The 19309-nt window shown below is 33.6% G+C and overlaps 1 protein-coding gene and 1 pseudogene across 4 annotated transcripts; one reads left to right on the top strand and one right to left on the bottom strand.

Annotated features, from left to right (window-relative positions):
• Window positions 1-1966: 1966 nt before the first annotated feature.
• LOC125848252 (uncharacterized) lies at window positions 1967-15055 on the top strand. 4 transcript variants are annotated; one of them, XM_049528098.1, is made up of 14 exons: window positions 1967-2251; window positions 2836-2941; window positions 3028-3388; window positions 11789-11908; window positions 12472-12567; window positions 12750-12792; window positions 13100-13156; window positions 13300-13364; window positions 13659-13753; window positions 13876-13925; window positions 14041-14097; window positions 14245-14303; window positions 14540-14632; window positions 14750-15055. In XM_049528098.1, exons 3-14 carry the CDS (start codon window positions 3357-3359, stop codon window positions 14769-14771), a joined length of 789 nt encoding a protein of 262 aa, XP_049384055.1. In that variant the 5' UTR covers window positions 1967-2251; window positions 2836-2941; window positions 3028-3356; the 3' UTR covers window positions 14772-15055. The 4 variants fall into 4 exon arrangements, with proteins under 4 accessions (XP_049384055.1, XP_049384063.1, XP_049384046.1 ...); XM_049528106.1 differs by lacking the exon at window positions 2836-2941 and adding an exon at window positions 9695-9888; XM_049528089.1 differs by lacking the exon at window positions 2836-2941.
• On the bottom strand, window positions 6299-6806 carry LOC125848390 (probable histone H2A variant 1; annotated as a pseudogene).
• Window positions 15056-19309: the final 4254 nt, after the last annotated feature.

Genomic DNA, 19309 nt, shown 5'->3' on the forward strand with positions numbered 1-19309 from the left:
TGAATAATAAATGCTAAAAACTTTTTTTTTCTGTTTCTTATGTTGTGCCAAACCACATGGAGTGGTGAATTGCAATAGAGAAAACCAAATGGCCGCTTGTAACCGACAACAGTGACATGGGCGCGCATATTTGGTTATTGGCTTTACGTTGCCGCTAAAATGAAATGTTGTCATGTATCTTACGCTGCCTATTTCATTACACTAGTTAACCTTAGTCATGCCAAACTCAATTGCAAAAAGTTCTTTTTTACTAAAAATAGAGGGAAATAAGGAATTAATTTAGCTAGCTAGATCTGTTTTTATTCTTGTGTGTTTATGTAACTAGTCCCTGTCATGGTTGGTTCAACCAATTTTTACCATGATTATTCTATCTTATGATATGTATATGCCTTTATTCCTTTAAAGTTCTCAATTTTCCTTATTGTAGCTTTAGGTCATGTTTGTATTTTCTTCCCCACCCTTGGAGTAAGAAAAAAGGGAGATGTTATTGATCTCTATCACTTTTTTTTTTTTTGGTTATTGATTTCTATATTCTATGACAAAAATCTACAAATTCGATTAATGCTAGGAAAATGTTCCTGCTGAGGCTCGAATTCAACACTTCTGAAAGAGTTTAATTCACCCTCTATCACATTTTGATTTAACTTTGTCCAATTCAAGGTCATATTTTTCGGTTTTACCTTTGACTTTTTTGTTTTGTTTTTGTTGACAGCTTAGGTTTTACTTTGACCATTAATGAATTATAAAGTTCCAAATCTACATTGATTGGTCCCACCAGCAGTAGAAATTCTTTTGTTAGTTATATGTTTGACTTTTGTACTTATTGGAATTAGGACCAGCATCAACGCTATCTTTTGAGTCAATCATATAGATATGATTAATAATAAGTAGGTAAATATAGAAGAAATATGTTAGTCAATTGTCCTCTCAATTTAAGATAACCCTATGTTTTTAGTAATATTTTGTTTTGTTTTCCATCTCGTCAACTTTATAATAATACTTCATATAAACAAGTACAGAGAACCATATTATAGCAATTTTTGAAAAAATATCTAAAGTTCATATGGGTGTAAAATAGGGGTCAACTTTTGAAAAAAATTAGTACAATGCAAATTAATGAGTACTATGTATTCTTCAACCTTAATAGTAGCAGTCTGACATTGACACAATAGTCGGCAATAGTTAGTAAATCCAAGTTTTCATAAATTGGGCTGGGCAGCACCAGCAACTTTTCCATTTTCCAGTGGGCTGAATTTGGGGTAAGTCCATAAAACATTTGTCCTTCAGGTTGCTGCTGAAGTTGAGGACTTGTTATATAGTGTATCGATTCGCTCTATATTAATACATCGAATCGATACAACTCCAAGTGAACAGATACATCAAATTAATACAACTTCAAGTGAATAGGTACATAGCAAAACAATAAAACCTAAACCCTTACTATGCATTGTAAATTTTCCAAATCCTCAACCAATTTAGCAAGTCTTCTGAAAAATTGTGGAAGCAATATATGGTAAAAGAATTTAGACAATTATGATTAAAGGAATAACTACTCAATATTCCAAGTGCGTAATATGGAAAGGTGAATGACATAAGTCATAACTATACATACAAAAATGGTTGTAAATACATGCACCAAGCTATTCTATTTAAATAAAATTTAAATTAATTCTTGTAGTTTATAAATATATAAATTTCATTTAAAAAAAAAATAAAAGATTTCGTGTGTAAATTTCCGATCAACTTTAAACTGTTTAAGTTTTAACTCTAAAAAAAAATTAAAAGTCCCACATAAATCGTGACACAAGAATTATATGTTTTTCTCATTCCACTTATGCGTGAATTTTAGATGTAGTCGAATAAGTTTAGTAAAGTAATACTTTATGTTTTTTTATTCCACTTATGCGTGTATTTTAGATGTATTAATATTTAATAGGGATAACACAAGCTTTTACACTCCGGGTATTTTGTTCGGCGAGAGCTGAAAAAGAACACTTGAAAAATAATGAAGCGGAGAAGTAGACGATTCTCTGTGGCATTTCGTCGAATAGTTTATGTACAATATAAAGAACCACCCTCTGCTCTCCATTGCTATCCCATTAAACCTCGGAATACGCCTCCCAATCTCTTCATCGGCAATGGCCGCCGGTACGGAAACGTTTTCTTGGATGAGAATTACAATCTTGTCCCTGAGTATCCTTCTTGGAATCGTCTCTTGCATCATTTCAATTCCTCCGGCCTGGTTGATCAGGTGATTCTCCTTTTTTCTGATATGCTCTCTTGTAGAGTAACTAGTTAACTTTCCACTTAGGGTGAAAAACAAGTTTCTTGAATATTAGTAAAATGACTTTCTTGATTTATATAGGGAAATCAAATTCTACAATGACATTGTTTGTTAATTATATCTTCCCCACCCATCCAACGGCCCCAATACCTAACCCTTGATCATTCCACCCCTTTACCAATACTAGAATGAGTAAGAAATCAAACTTATTTTTCAAGAAAACATGTTCTTGTTTTACAATGAAAAATGTTCTCCTTCGTACCAAACACACCCTTTAATGTATTTCTAATCACCCCTAATCAGCAAATCAAATATTTATTTTATCAAAATTCAATGGATATAATGTTATGCTATGGTTTCTTTTATTATTCTGCTTTTTATTCTTAAATCAAAATATGTCTATGCAGAAAACCAGTGAACAAAATTAGTAAGTGGCAAAACAAGGAATGGAACATATTTGTGTTAGAAAATCCATCCGAGCAATATCTCTTTTATTATAACGATTTTTTATAATCCTTTCTTCAATAACATAATTTGATTTACTCTGGTAGAGAAATCCAACCACCAGAAAAGAAACAAAATCTTCAGAAACTTTGGAAATTGGCTCACATGTAGACAAATAGACAATGGGTTGATGATGCCTCTACTGAATTGAATGTGTATACAAACTCTAATTTTTAACTCATAGAACAGAAGACTGTGAAATAAAAACTGAAAGTCAGAGCTTGTTAACTTGTTTGTAGGAAAAGGTGAAAGAATTTGTTGCTGAGCAAGTTCAAGAATCGGAAGAGGGAATTTCTACGGACTGCATTGTTAGTGGTGCCTTTATGAAAATTGTTGGAAAAGAGCAAGAGTTTTGTTATGGTTAAGGATTGGGAACAAAGCCAACAAGTAGGAGATCCACACATAGAATTTACAAGCAATTATAAGCACAAAAGGGAGCTAGGAAAAGAATGTCATTACGAGAGAGTATAGGACCCGATGGAAGTACAAAATTATCTTGTGGAGAAATGGAAAACTCGAGAAGTCATGAAAGCTCGTCTTGAACGGGCAAAAATCTTAAGAGAGTATCATGGCACTATTTTCCCATATTCAGAGTTCAAGGTATTTTATTTGGTATTACTTTCAGTTATTCACTGTTAATTGTTAGAAGATTTTGATGAAACAACAAGAAATAGAAGTAAACAATATTGCTTTATATTGTTATGATAACAACTAAATTTAACAATAGTATTAAAATGTATCTGAAGCGGGATCTCAGCTTAGATTCACACTTTCTTTTGTCTTTCCTCGAAAAGCCATTTACAGTCTTCTATGAGTCCCTAATTGTGGTAGGTAACAGACCATTTGTTGAGTGAATAGCTGCAGGTGCATGACAAATTATATGTACTATCAAATATGTTCAGGAGAGTTACAGAAAGTGGCATGTTGTTTTCATTTATGCACTTATTTTCCTATTTATTTACACCCAAGTGCTTACACTGTCTAGTTTTGAATTTAGTCTTTTGTTTTCATTGCACTTCTTTCCTATTCATCAACCTTTTTTTAGTGTTATGTTACACTGTTAATTTTCAATTCCAATGACCTTTGGTTCTGCAAATGGCTCACCTCCAAATAAGAAGCCAAGAAGATACCCAAGTTAGCAACTACAGTGGTAACAGGCAAAAAAACTGAGCTCGAGCCATGAGAAATCCTTACCAGGGACCTTGGATCAACTAGAAACCCTTTTGGAGAGCTTATAGGGGAGATGGGTGAAGAAAATAATGAAAAAAGGTCTTTGAATCGTGTTAAAAGCTTTTAAAAAGCTTCTGCCGATTTAAATCTACAGACTGACTGTCGGTCGTCAATAATTCACGGTCGTGGATCTCCTCGTGGATCAATCCGTGTCCCATAAATCCCACCTTACGTTGGGGGTTGTCCAGAACTTGATTTTTCACCCTTTCAAAACTTTTTCATGACCCAATTCACAAGCCATACTTCAACTCACGACCATACTTTGGCTCGTCGATTGCCTCAACAGAGCATGGTGTGGTAAAATGGGTATAACTTTTTACTCCAAAGTCAGATGGATGCGCGGTTTGGCTTGCTGGAAATTTGACTCATAGGACTTTCTTTTTATAGGTAACTCAGCCTCTAGATCCCCATATGCTGGAAGATATGCTTGTTAAAAGTCAGTCCATACTTGGAACTACTTGAAATACTCCACCATAGTCCTATTTAATTTCAACTTTTGTTCTAAGGCTTCCTTTGGTCTCTAACTAAGTCTAATTCTTTAAATGACTTATTATAAGGGTTCCTTGGTATACTTACCCATTTTCAACTTTTGTCTTCGGATATTAAACCGACTTGTCGGCGTTTACAACTCGAATTCGTACTAGAAACTACGGGGTGTTGCATTGATCTTGTAGAACTGGATATGCCATCCATCTCTCTAGATGAAAGAGACTGACTGGAAAGAAATTTTGAAGAGGAGGAAATTCATGCTACCATCAAGGCTTGTGCACCTGACAAGGCTCCAGGCCCTGACGGCTTTACAATGGCCTTTTTTCCAGAAGGTATGGGAAGTCATTAAATATGAAGTAATCGGGACCCTAAACCCACTTTCACCATAACTGTCATATGGTCAAGTCCTATAATTGCTTCCTTTATTGCCCTCATTCCTAAAAAGAAAGGGGCAATAGAATTAAAAGATTACAGATCAGTCTTATTGGGATAGTGTACAAGTTAATAGCAATGATTCTTGTGGAGTAACTTAAATTTGTAATTGGGAAGCTGAGACTACCAAAATGCATTTGTTAAGGGTAGACAAATCTCAGATGTTGTATTGATAGCAAATGAGGTGCTGAATTGGAAGTAGAAATCAGGAGACACAGGGTTGTTGTTTAAACTTGACATAGAGAAAGCTTTTGACAAGCTTAATTGGGCCTATCTGTTCACAATCTTGAGAAGGATGGGATTTGGGAATAGGTGGATCAAATACAGTCTGACAATGGTAAGTATGCTGTGCTCATTAACAGGGGGCTGCAGGTTTTTTCTCTCCTCAAAAAGGGCTAAGGCAGGGAGACTCCCTCTCTCCCTTTCTTTTCATCCTTGCTATGGAAGGCCTTAGTAAGATGCTCCAAAAAGCATGTCAACTACAATTGATTGAAGGCTTCAAAGTAGGCAGTCCCACGGGAAACAATGTCACAGTTTCTCATCTGCTTTATGCAGATGATACTCTGCTATTTTGTGGGGCATATAGATCGCAAGTTATTAAGCTAAACTTGATTTTGCACATTTTTGAAGCTGTCTCTAACACAAATATGTCAAAAAACACTATCTATCCTGTAAACTCAGTGCAGAATCTGGTAGAGCTAGCAGGAATCATGTGCTGCAACATAGGGTCCTTTTCAACAACTTATCTTGAGTTGCCTTTAGGTGCAAATTTCAAGGCTAACGAGATATGGTTGGGAATAATTGAGAAGTTTGAAAATAGACTAGCAACATGGCAAATGCATTATCTTTCTTTTGGAGGAAGAGTTACATTGATTAATAGTGTAATGGACAACATCCCTACATATCATATGTCCCTTATCCCTAGTCCTGCATCTCGAAAAGCTTGACAAAATGAGAAGGAATTTTCTATGGGAAGGCAACATCAAGGATCATAAGTTTCACTTGGTTAAATGGGCAAAAGTGACACAACCTAAATCTCAAGAGGGTTTGGGTATCAAAGACCTTGCAGCTCACAATAAAAGCATGATGATGAAATGGTTATGGAGGTACGGAACTGAAGACTTTGGATTGTGGAAAGAGGTGATCAAAGCTAAACTGGGTGAGCTTACTCACTGGTCCACTAAAGTCTCAGCAGATGCATATGGAGTTGGTGTATGGAAAAGGATCAGTAAACTTTGGCCAGATTTTGCTGGGAACGTCACATTTGGAGTTTTTTCTTTTTTTTTGTTCATAAGCTCATAACATCAGATAAGTTATTCTAATCAAACACAACCAACAGTGCCCTGTCACAACCCAGATAAAGAGGAAAAAAACATAAGCACACGCAATGTCAAGATACATCTAAGATAACACAGGAGAATTTAACTCCTTGGTGGTTTTGTTTATGAGGGACTTGTGGATGTGAGGGAAGACACCACCACCAGCAATGGTACCTTTGATAAGGGTGTTAAGTTCCTCGTCTCCACGAATGGCCAATTGCAAGTGCCTGGGAGTGATTCTCTTCACCTTAAGATCCTTGCTTGCATTACCAGCTAATTCAAGAACCTCTGCAGTCAGGTACTCCAGAATTGCAGCAGAGTAAACAGCTTCTGTTGCTCCAACCCTGCCATGGGCAGAGGTTCTGGTCTTGAGCTGACGGTGAATTTCTTCCCACTGGAAACTGCAGACCCGCACGAGATGAACGAGAGATTGGCTTTTTCTTGTCTTTCTCCTTGTTGGCAGCCGCTGCAGCTGTTGTCTTCCCCGCCACTAGCCCTTTCCCTCCTTTTCCTGCCATTTTCCTTATTTCAAAACTTTTTTCTTTGTTTGTATTGTTCACATTTAGAGTTGGCAATGGATCTCACATCAAATTTTGGAAAGACATATGATTGGGAGACACAACTTTGGGTGAGGAATTTCCAAATTTGCATCTCATTGCAGCTGAACCAAATTCTACCATAGCATCCAACAAATCAGATGACATTTGGGACTTAAGGCTCAAGAGAAACCTAAATGACTGGGAACTTAATGACATATTTGGTCTCTTTGCCAAATTGCAGTCTTGCTCCTTTTCGCCCCAAGAGCCTGATAGATTGAAATGGGGTAACTCAAGAAAAGGTCACTACACAACAAAGGAAGGATAACACAGTTTATGCTCAAGGAACTCAATAATTGACAAATGGCCATGGAAGCATATATGGAAGACAAAATTACCTACCAAAGTGATCTGTTTCAGCTGGACTGCACTGCATAACTCATGCCTCACACAGGATAATCTCTCCAAAAGGAAATTCCAACTTGCTAACCGATGCTATTTCTGCCACAAGCACACAGAAAGTGTCAACCATTTGCTACTGCCCAGCTGCCCTAGACCTCTGGAATATGTTTTGTTGCTTTTTTGGTCTTTCCTAGGTCATGCCTTTCTCTATTTGGGATGCTCTTGAAAGTTGGAGTTCACGGGAAGTTGACAAATCCATCAAGAATATGTCGATGATGATCCCTGGTGCTATCTTTTGGTGTTTATAGACAGAGAGGAACAAAAGATGTTTATATTGGAATTTCAACTTTTAGAAATCTTTTGCGAGGCAGATGTCAAGTTAGCTTTTTTGGTTGGTCCAAATTGACCCCTGTAAATAATTTAGAACTCTTCCTGGATTTTGTTAGCTCTATAGCTTAGAAAGAGGTTACAAATCCTTTTTTTTTTTTTTTTTGATGAAGTAAGAAGAATGTCATTAACAAAGCATCAAGCAGATGCACAGATTACAAAAGAAAGAAATATCAGCTCCCAAAAAGGCAAAAAAAAGCTATCTAAACAGCTAACAACAGAGATCTATGGAGCTGATAAATTCCAGGAGAGAATCGGCACTAAGTACAGGAGAGAGATTAACCCAACCAAAAAGAGTAATCAAACATCTTGCTTTAAAGGTAGAGATGGGAGTTGGGGTGCCATCAAAACATCTTTTGTTCCTCTCCGTCCATAAGCACCACAAAATACAGGCTGAAACCAAAGACCGGATCTGCTTGATGGACTTCCCAACTTTCCAAGAACTCCAACACATAAAAGCCTCTCTCAATGATCTTGGCATGACCCAAGTGAGTCCAAAAAGTGAGAAGAACATGTTCCATAGGCCTGTTGCAACTGTGCAATGAAGGTACAAGTGATTAATAGATTCTGAGTTGCACAAGCACATGTAGCATCTGTTGACTATTTGGAATTTCCTCCTCATGAGATTATTCTGAGTCAAGCAAGAGTCTTTTAGAGTAATCCTTTTTTTGTGAGCTTAACTGATCTATCCTTGTAAAGCTTGCATCTTCTTGATGCCTTTGAATGAATCTACTTACTTCATCAAAAAAATAAAAAGAATTGACAAGACAACTTGTCCGCAAAACTAATCGTGAAGATATGTTCCATGAAAATAAGATCTTTAGAGGAGATAACATAGAAGTTCAAGCTTATAAATGCACTAGTAAGCGCGTTGCAAAATTTTCAGGTTATAGTTTTCGTAATTATAGTTGACTAGTGTCATCATAACAATGAACTTACCCTTAGGGGTGGCCCAGTGGCTTTGGCTTGGGCTTGGGACTTTAATGTTGGAGGTCTCAAGTTCAAAACCCCTTGCCAGCGAAAGCAAGGGGTTTGCCTTCTGGGTCGAGCTCGTCGCACCAGGCTTGCCTAGTGCGGGTTACCTCTCCTATGTGGTTTGCGAGCTATTGCATAGGAGGCGGGGTTTTACCCTCTGCGCACCCAAAGGGTAGCGGCTGCGGGTTTTCCTTGTCATAAAAAAAATAAAATAACAATGAACTTGTCCCTCCCTCTTTTCTCATTTCTTAGAATTTGTCAGGAACTATTTGATGAGAAGAAACCAAACATCTCATCCCATGCTGTTGGACTAAGGTATACTTGACATATTTCTATATTAGCTCATATATTTGGTTAACATATAAATTATAAACAAGCAGGTGCTTTAGAGAGAGTACTGGACTCAAATTCTTGTAATTTAAGGTTGAAAACACTCCATGTAGCCCAATATTGGTGAATTTCTTGCAACATTAGCATAGTATGCAAACTTATATGTTCTTAAAGATTCAAGAGCAGACTTATACTTGTTAGTTCGACGGGAGATGTTGATGAATGAATTTCCAAGTTAATTGATTGCCGATGACATTTGAGATTTGAGCATATTGGAATTTGTTGGTACAGTGGCAGATAACCAGCTTAAATTAAAGCTCCTTTTCCTACTATTTCTTTTTTTTAGCTTCCCTTAAAAAAAATTTATGTTCTTCCAAGTCTACGACAGTCCATAAATATTATGGACCAGAAGTGAATCTAGAATATAAAAGTAATAATACACATAATTCAATATCATGTGAAGGTAATCTAAATATCAATCTAGAACAAATTTTCTTGCTAATTTAGAACTATGAATATTCAATCTACTCGGATGCTTAGAATTTAATTTCATTCAAATTTTTTACTAATTTAGAAGTATGAATATTTAATTCACTCATATGCTTAGAATTTAATTTCATTCAAATTTCTTACTAATTTAGAAGTATGAATATTTAATTCACTCATATGTTTAGAATTTAATTTTATTTAAATTTTCTTCCTAATTTAGAAGTAAATAATTCATTTTCATTCCATTTGCTTGAGAGGAATTAAATTCTGAGCATTATAAATAAGATGCTTATGTAGCAGCTTTTGAATATTATTAGGGTTCCCAAGTGGCGCGTTCCTGGAGGCAAATTGAACGAAGAGCAAAAGAAAGGTTGGGTGCTGGTGCGGAGCGACCATCCGTTCTCGAATAGGTGGGGCCTACGCTCTAGATCCTCCCTGCTTGCAGAAACGTATGGTCGTCTTTGAAGTTATCACTCTCTGGTTTTCTCTCTTGTTTCCTTGATTTCACAATGTAAGAACATTTTTCTTGCTTTCTTTTTATTCTCCCAGTTATATGTCTTATGCCTCATTTGTTTTCATTAAGATTAAAATGTTTGAATCTCAATACACATATGAATATTAAGATGTTCTTTAAGATTTAGAGGTCTGAATCTGAATACTATATAGTTAAGACCATTTGTTTTCTCAACATCTGAATGTATAAAATTTATCTTTGTTTAGAAAATAATAAATATAAAATTCAATTAAAAATACTAAATTAATCTAATATTATATCAATAAATATTTTAATTTTTTTATATGACAATTGGTGGTGGTGATGACTAACGATGGTGATTGTGTGTACCAGATGACGTTGACTACTGATGGTGGTTGTGGGGGTCATTTGGTGTGAAGGTTAACACCAGTTAGTTCTGGAATTAAATTATAGTGCTACTTAATTTGTTGTTTGGTTGGCAAGTCCGGGATAACTTATTTTGGGATTAATAATTAGTATCGGGATAAGTTATCCCTTTCCTTGGACGATATAGTAATCTCGGGATCAAATAAGTAAATGACAAAAATATACCTTTAAACCTTTTTTATACATTACTTTTCACATTAATAATTGGTATTTTTGTAAACAAATAAATTGTTCTTAAAATTTATTATTTTGAATACAACAAACCAAACACACAATAAAAAATAATTTTAGCATAAGTTATCCCATCATAACGAATCCTATCATAACTTATTCCATTATAAATAATCCCATCATAACTTGAATTCAAACCAAACGACTTCTTATGGTATAGTGGTTGGCACTAATGATTAATCGTGATTGTTGGTAGTGATGACTGATAATTTGTAGTGGAATGATACTGATAACTAGTGGTAGTGGTGAATGATGATGGTGGTTAGCGATATATATTGTTAACTAATGGTGGTAATTATCGATTGTGATTAGTGGATGTAATTAATAGTAGTTGGTGGTGATGATTGCAAATAATGGTAAAGGTAATGACGATTGGTTTTGGTGATTGACGGTAGTGATAGTTGTGGTTGGGCCGAGGATGGTTGTGGATGGTAGGTGATGGTGATTGACGGTGGTGATAGTTGTGGCTGAAATGGTGGTTGTGGGTGGTGACCGAAAGTATATGGAGTAAAATAAGAAAACACACACACTTAAACAAACAAACTTAATGATTGAGGTCTTAATGATTAAATGCAAACAAATGAGGCCTTCGACCTTAATAATGGTTTGAATTGCGTTCATTTTCAGATGTCAGCTCATAGTGTAACATTTCCTTTTTCCTTTTAATATTACTTCTTTATTCTGATTAGGTCTAATTCATTCAGATCTAATAGGTCTTGAATTACTATTACTGTATCTCCTGACCAAATCCACCTACATTAGGATTATTCGTTAATAGTTGATCAAATTTGATAGACTTGGAAACAAGCTTGTCCAAGAGAACAGTCATATAGATTATTTTGAACTTGCTGTTCACTTAAAAATGCCTGTGAGTATGTCCTTTTACCACCATCCTATCCACTACCGCCATCATCAATTACCTCCCCTGTACAACTATCACTGCAAACCATCACAGCAACAAGGAATGAAACTAGTCACCACCACTGCAAAACCACCACTACAGCCCCTCACTAACCATGATTATCACCAATCGCCACCTCATAACTATCACCACTGACAACCACCACTATTTGTTGCCACCACTGCTAGTGTCTTAAGTGTGTTTTATCAAATAAACATTTTTTTACTATACCATCTAAATAAAGGTTTTTATTCTTTTGTGGATTCATCTGTAATTGTCATTTTATTACAATTTTACTTGTACCAATTTATAAAAAAGAAAGGGCCTTACACTTGCTTATCTAAGTGATTCTAACAATTTGTTTTATGCTTGTGTCAGGTCCCAAACCGATGATAATTTCACAAGTTACTTTGGGGAGGTTCCACCAATTCTTGACTATTTTGACTGCCAAACCTACCCAAAAAATTCTCAGGAATCGTCTATACTCAGCAGCCACAGGTAGTAGTTATTTGGTTCGTGTAAATAAGTATGTTAACATAATAGAACATCCCTATTCATAAAAGAATACTTGGAAATCTCATGTTTTCATTGCCTGGAGGTTTCAAATCTCTAGACTTTCTGAAAAAACAGAATGAAAGGATCCCTCTGTCAAATGGTTCATTTACTTTATTCAGAGGTTTAAGATATTAAAAGAGAGAGATGATTTATTTGTGATTAATTTTTAACAAATCTCTTCATGAGAAATCATATTCTGTCTTTGTTCATATACACGAAAAGGTTGTGCAAATGCATGTTAGTGACATCAAAAAATTCTTCATGAGAAATCATATTCTATTTTAAATATGTCACAATGGGTTGCATTGATTTAACTCATTTACAAGTGTACGATACATTAAAGAGATGTTTTTTCTCATTTCAAATTTTCACATACATTTAGAGTCATTCTGAATGTGGATGTTATCAGCTGCAATTATAATTCCTTTTTAGTTACGCTACATCTTATGGTCTATTCATATCCTTTGTACTCTGTTTATATCTCTTGGAAAATGTAACTTCCACAGGCAATTCAATGAACACTATCAATCACATCATCACAATAATCAATTGCCAACAGATCAGTTTGTGATGAATCGACCTGATGTGTCTCCAACCTCGAGGTAAAATTAATAGTATGTTTTTTTTACCTAGAGCATATTCGTGGTAGTCATTTTGTTAATCAACTTGAACAATATATGTGGATTCTTTCCTCTACTTTTTTTATTACTAATGGATTATCCTTCACTTTTTACGGAAATATTTTTTTTACAATCCACTAAATGCTAGTTTTAAACATACCTAGGCATGTGTTTATTGATGCAAGTACCAACGGCTTAAATTACGTGGTATGTTTCTATAACCTCTTTCTTTGTTTCTTTCCTTCTTTCTTTTATCACGTGTTTATTTTATTTTTGAAATCTTTCTTGTGATAGCTGAATACTTGTATTTCAGCCTTACCATGCATATAATTTTTAATTTTTTTTTGGTATAGAAATATAATGCCAACTCGAATTGGCTTTAGCAGGTTACACCGCTAATAATTCAAGGGCATGGTCTCTAATTATCAAATTCTCTCTTTTATTGAGTTGTTAATGTAAATATAAACTTCTTTTTAATACTCCATATCAACTAGCCCATCTTCTAATAATGCAGATTGACTATTCACGTTGTGTAGTGCCAAGGCTGCATCAATCATCTTATCATTCAGGAGTATATCTCATCCCTAATTTATTTTCAGTAATTTAACCAGTCTAGTTTTTAAAATTAAAATTTTCAATAAATGTGTATATGTAACCATTTAAAAGTAGGTGTGCTATGTTTCTAAATGTTCTTCTTTTATGGAATGAATGCAGAGAGAAGTTGTTGAGCAAGAACATAGACAGAGCAGGATAGATTATCCTCAACCTCAGGTGATCAGGTAGCATTCCTCATTTTGGATTAGAAAGGCTTTTTTTTTAAAAAAAAAAAGAAAAATTCCATAAACTGATAACAACTTTATTCGGATATCCGAAGACAATCCTAATGTATTATGTATGTAGTTTTTATTTTCTTTTTCATTTTCTCTAAAAGTAATTTCAACATACAACTTTCCTCCATTTTTTTTGTCAAAACCAAATCCAAAGCCTTTAAAACACCTGTTATACTAATTATGTGATGACCTGTAAAACTACCACAAAATTAAAATCATGAACTTATGTGACTTGAAATGCAGGCCTGCTCCATATACGCTATATGATCCAAGATATGCTGACATTGGTCTACCGGTGGATCCTTATTTACGTGCAATGAAGCTGAATCCACACTTTTGTAAGTTATTTTATTTTTTAAAATACCTTTGTATTCTTAGAATTATAAATCAAAAGAAGAACAAAAAGGAACTATCACTGTGTAATATCAACTGCTCTGTATCTGTATCCCTTGTATTGCAGCAATGCAAAAAGCGACAAGTGAGGAAAGTTCAACCACTAAAAGAAAACGGGTATGGTCTCTAATTATGACATTTTCTCTTTTCTTGAGTTATTAATGTAAACTCAAACTTCTTTTTGATACTCTGTATTGAATAGCTCATCGTCTAATAATGCAAATAAATGCAGACTGACTATGCATGTAACAGAGTGCCGAGGCTGCATCAATCATCTTCTCATTCTGGAGTATATCTCATCCCTAATTTATTTTCAATAGTTTAACCGGTCTATTTTTAAAAAATTAAAAATTTCAATAAATGTCTATATGTAACGATTTAAAAAATAGTCAAGTGCTATGTTCCTAATTTTCCATCTTTTATGAAATGAATGCAGAGAGAAGTTGTTGAGCCAGAACATAGACAGAGCAGGATAGATTATCCTCAGGCGATCAGGTAACATTCCACATTTTGGTTTACAAAAGCCTTTAAAATATATATTTCCATAAATTTAAAACACCTTTATTCGGATATATGAAGACAATCCTAAAGTGTATGTAGGTTTTTTCTTTTCATTTTCTCTTAGATTAATTTCAACATACAACTTTCCTCCAATTTTTTTGCCAAAACCAAATCCAAAGCCGACATTAACTTTATCTGTTGTTATACTAATTATGTGACTTGAAATGCAGTCCTCCTTTTGAGCCATACGATCCAAGGTATGCTGCCATGGGTCTACCCATGGATCCTTACTTGCGTGCATTCAAGCTGAACCCCAACTTAGGGTAAGTTATTTTTTGTTTTTAATAACTTTGTATTAGAATTATAATAAAAAAGAAGAACAAAAAGGAACTAGCCTTGTGACTGTCAACTGATTTATATCTGTATCCCTCGTATTGCAGCCTTGCCAAGCCCAACGAGTGATGAAAAAGAGTTATATCACCAGGGAATTCAATGGCTAGTAGCAGAGGTGGAAAATACTAGTTTACTATGGAACATTCTCAGTTGTCTTTTATTTTTTTTCTCATCTTTTGTTATGGATCTTCCTTTTATCTTTTACCCCTTTCAATTCCATAAACAGAAAAACGTCTGAACGTTTTCCATGGAAGTTTAGGTTTTGCGGTTTTGTTGTCAAATTCAAGCTATCAGTAGACTACATTTCTTTATTCAATTCTTAAGTTTAATGCAAAACCATGTTTCTTATTCAACATTGTTGTTATGATTTACTTTATACTTGATGTCCTTTAGGAATGTGAAAATTCACAATATTTGTCCTTTGTTAGTAGTTTGGTTCATTCATGCTCCTACCGTTACTTAGTTGGGCCAAATATCCCCCTCATGCAGGTCTGTGGCTGGCATAATTAGGCATTTGGAGTAAAGTCATCTTTCGTGTTTATTTCTCTCAATTATTTATGAAATGTTTCATTGTTCAAAAAAAAAAAAAATCTCTTTCTAGTTCTTCGTATGTATATGTTATTGAAACAATTGGTATGTTTGTTGTGTTATTGAAATAATGGCATTTGGTGGTTTCATGGAACGTAAAAACATGTTATGGTTGAAAACAGTTGATGATTTTTTTGTGGGGAACTTACATAAATATACTATAATAAAAAAAATATTTACCATTTCCAGCAATAACATTTTTTTTTTACTCAATCACTTCTAATACATTAATAATACAGTTTTAATATATATTACAAAGAGCAATTTATTTTTCACATATAATACAAGTTTTATTGATGGATAATATATTTATCACACATTTTAATACACTTATAATACAATGTGTCAACTTCTTACCAAACAAGTATAATATATTTTAAAAACAATTATAACACATATATATTGCATACTTAACTCACTTTTAATACATATTGCATATTTAGTATAGTATTGCCATAAATGATAATAAATAAAAAGTATCGCTAAAATTAATAATTATTCCTGAGAAGACACCCATCCAAGTAATTTTTTCTTTTTTTTGTTATGAAATTTTGGTTATGTAAAGGATTGTATAAGAATTTAATTTCTTCTTCCATATGAATTATTTACAATGTAACCCTACAATTGGTGATATGAAAATTATAGGATTTCGCTCCCCTCCATTACCCTTTTCCTCCATTTCGTCAAGTACACATCTAGATGAGAGCATGTGTACTATTTAATTGTTAAAGGTCAAGATTATGTTCCAAAACTTATTCACTTAATTATGGTTATGATACTAGTTAATGCAATATAATCTTGACCTTTATCAATTAAATAGTACATATGTCTCTCATCTAGATGTGTACTTAACGAAATAAAGGGAAAGGGTAATGGAGGGGAACCAAATTCAAAATTATATGGGCTGACTATCCAAGCGATTAATGAAATGGATTGAAAATCATGAAGTCTAAGATTAGTCGACGTCCATGCAATAATGCAAATTGGTCTGGACACCATGATTATAATAGTAGATAAGCAAATGAAAATATTTGTTTTCCAGTTCATTGTCTCAAAGACCCTATGTAAAATATGTTGGCCCATATGGAGAAGACCCAAAAGAAAACCCAGTCCAATTTCTTGAATATTCCTTTTTATCATGTTTCTCCACGTTATCTTACCCACAAGAACATACTTATATCTAGAGCTTTTGATTTAAATTGCATAAAATAATATTTGTAAGTTGCTATAAAATACATTTTATGTAATTTCTTAAATTGGTGAAATTTTTGCTTACAATTTAATTAAAATATAGCATAATAACGGCTAAGAATTAAATTAGATCAACTGTCCTTTCCATTAGTCTTCTAATTATACTCTGTCAATTTTATGTGAAATAAAAGAATATTTTGCCCAGTTAAGTAACAATAAAGATATGATTAGGTCAAACTATTAACGGAGAACAAATATTATAAATTAATTTCATATTCTTGAACAACGTTTTGCACCCTTTTCCTATTAACCATCCCAAATATCCCTTTATTGAGAGGGCTTGACTTAAAAAAATTTTGGAACTCATTTAAGACTGAGGCTAAATGAGGCTTTTTAGCTTAGTCCGTGTACGTAGTTTTTAGATGTAGATCCAACTTGTTAAAAGACAGCCTAATCACAAGCGGATTCAAATGTGTTGGTGTTAGATCAACTCGCAACCCGTTTAGCAATGGATTGGTTGACTATTTGAAGGCCCATCAAAATCGTGAGCCAGCTCACCCTCTCCCATCAAACTTCAAAGTTCATGTCATGTGTGTTGGATCGGTCTATATTGACAGCGAGAAATAACTTCATATAATTAAACACAAAATGTTACTACTAGCTATAGTAAAATACATTTAATTAAAATTTGCTGGATATAGTTGTACAATTTTTTTGTTTTTTTCATCTGAATTGGACACCACGGATAAAGATGGGTTATTTCCAGAAATAATCGTAAGGATTGAAAAAGACATTATTCCCCAACTGCCAACTTGCATGTGATTGAAAATAAGTTGACAGACTTCTTTGTATTTTTTTAATTAACCACTTGCACGATGCATTTTTTTTTTTTTTAAAAAAAACCTGTTGGAAATGTACTCTTTGAGTGCATGTGAGGATTAGAATTTTAAGTTTATAAGTTTTGAATTTTAAAAAAATTAGCTCAGCGAATTCTTGATAAATATATATTTATACATGTTAAGTGATTTTTTAAATACGAATACAAAATATGAATTAAAATTCTTGAATTTGTAGAGAAATTAAAACTATAGCTCCGCCAATGATTATGGTAGTTCTAAACATAACTGTGATATATATCAAATGCTTTCTTTTTTATCTATATATTTTATATATATAACAGGAAATTTGGTGTAGTCTCATCTTTTCAATTAAAGAAAGACTGTCCAAATTTCATTCCCCTACAAGTCATGTGCTTAATATTATAACAAATGGGACATACAAATTATGTTGATAATAGCTATACTAGTCTAGAAGACATGCATATTAATTAATGAACTTTTTTTTTTTTTTTGAGGTCTTCGATTCATTATTCACACACCAAGGCCTACGTATGAGGCTCATCCATAAATATATAAGAGGCCATTTTTGCAAAGTTTCCAATTAATTACACCTTTCTCCAATCTATGCAATAGGCAACAATAGGCTCATTAGAGCTTACAATACGTGAATTGTACAGTTAATGATGGAGATCAATTACTAGGGCCATTAATGTACGTGTCTTTAAATTTGGTCTCAGTTGACATTTATTTTCTTCAATTTTAGATATGCCTAACAGCCTAAGTAGATACTTAAATTTGTATAAATTAAAGTTGAACCAGTAGAGATGTGAGTCCTATGTGACAATTTGAGTGAAATACACTTAAACATTAAACAAGTTTAAGTGTCTTAGCTTATTGTATCTCATCACTCGAATTGTCACGCACATGTGATTTACATATTCAGCTTTACACAAATTTAAATATTTTTTCGTACACACTCAAAATTGAACAACATAACAACATTTGAAATTAAGTTAAATGGCACACATATAGTGATTTGAGATTTGTCTTTTTTCTAGGTCAAATTTGACGGGGCAAGATGTGTTAAAATTTGTCTTCACTAGTATTTGATTTTCACAGTGTTTTAATTAATTGTATTTTTTTTGGGTGGGGCTCATTGTAATACTATTCAAATAATATGAGATATGGTATCTATCCTCCAGCACATAAAATTAGCTTAGAGATATTTCAATTGCAAGTTTCCTATTTTTTCCCTCATAGATGTGTGTGTATATATATAAATAATAAAATGGAATATAATATAAACAAAAGAACCATTTTATGGTTTTGTCAAGGGGTGTGCAGTTTTATATTTCGATTTTGATAAATAGGCATATATGTTTAAGTTCAATTTGTATATATGAGTTGATGAGTAAGATAATGCTAATGTTTTGAGCTATTAATGTTAAATATTATAATAACAGGAAAATTAGGCATACTATCTTTCAATGACATAATCAAACATATCATATTCACGAGACAAAATGATACATGGATTGAAAAAAAAATGAAGAAAACAAAAATGTGTTGGCAATTGAACCAAACAGAAATAAAAAACATTTTGATGGTTTAGCATATGATGTGTTTGATATTGACGAAAATATTTTTTGTAATTTTTTATGTTTTGAAATAAAAATCTCCAGGAAATTAATTTATAAAATGGCTTTTCTAGTAGGACGACTAGCAAGGTAAAATAATTTTTATAATTGGTATTTCAAGTTTATTATCTTCTTCTCAATCTCGACAAATCCATCCATCACGCCTTAACCACACCAGTCCCTACCACCCTCGACACCCCACTACGACAAAAATAATTTTTAGCGACAAAAATATAGACATTAATAAAAAGTGCTAAAGTCTTTATCGAGAATTAGTTAAGTGTCATTAGAATCAATGTTGCTAAAGGCTTGAGTGACATACACAAAGAATGTTAATTACCGCTAAAAATAC

The sequence above is a fragment of the Solanum stenotomum genome, chromosome 1, assembly GCF_019186545.1.
Source record: "Solanum stenotomum isolate F172 chromosome 1, ASM1918654v1, whole genome shotgun sequence".
Classification (NCBI taxonomy): domain Eukaryota; kingdom Viridiplantae; phylum Streptophyta; class Magnoliopsida; order Solanales; family Solanaceae; genus Solanum; species Solanum stenotomum.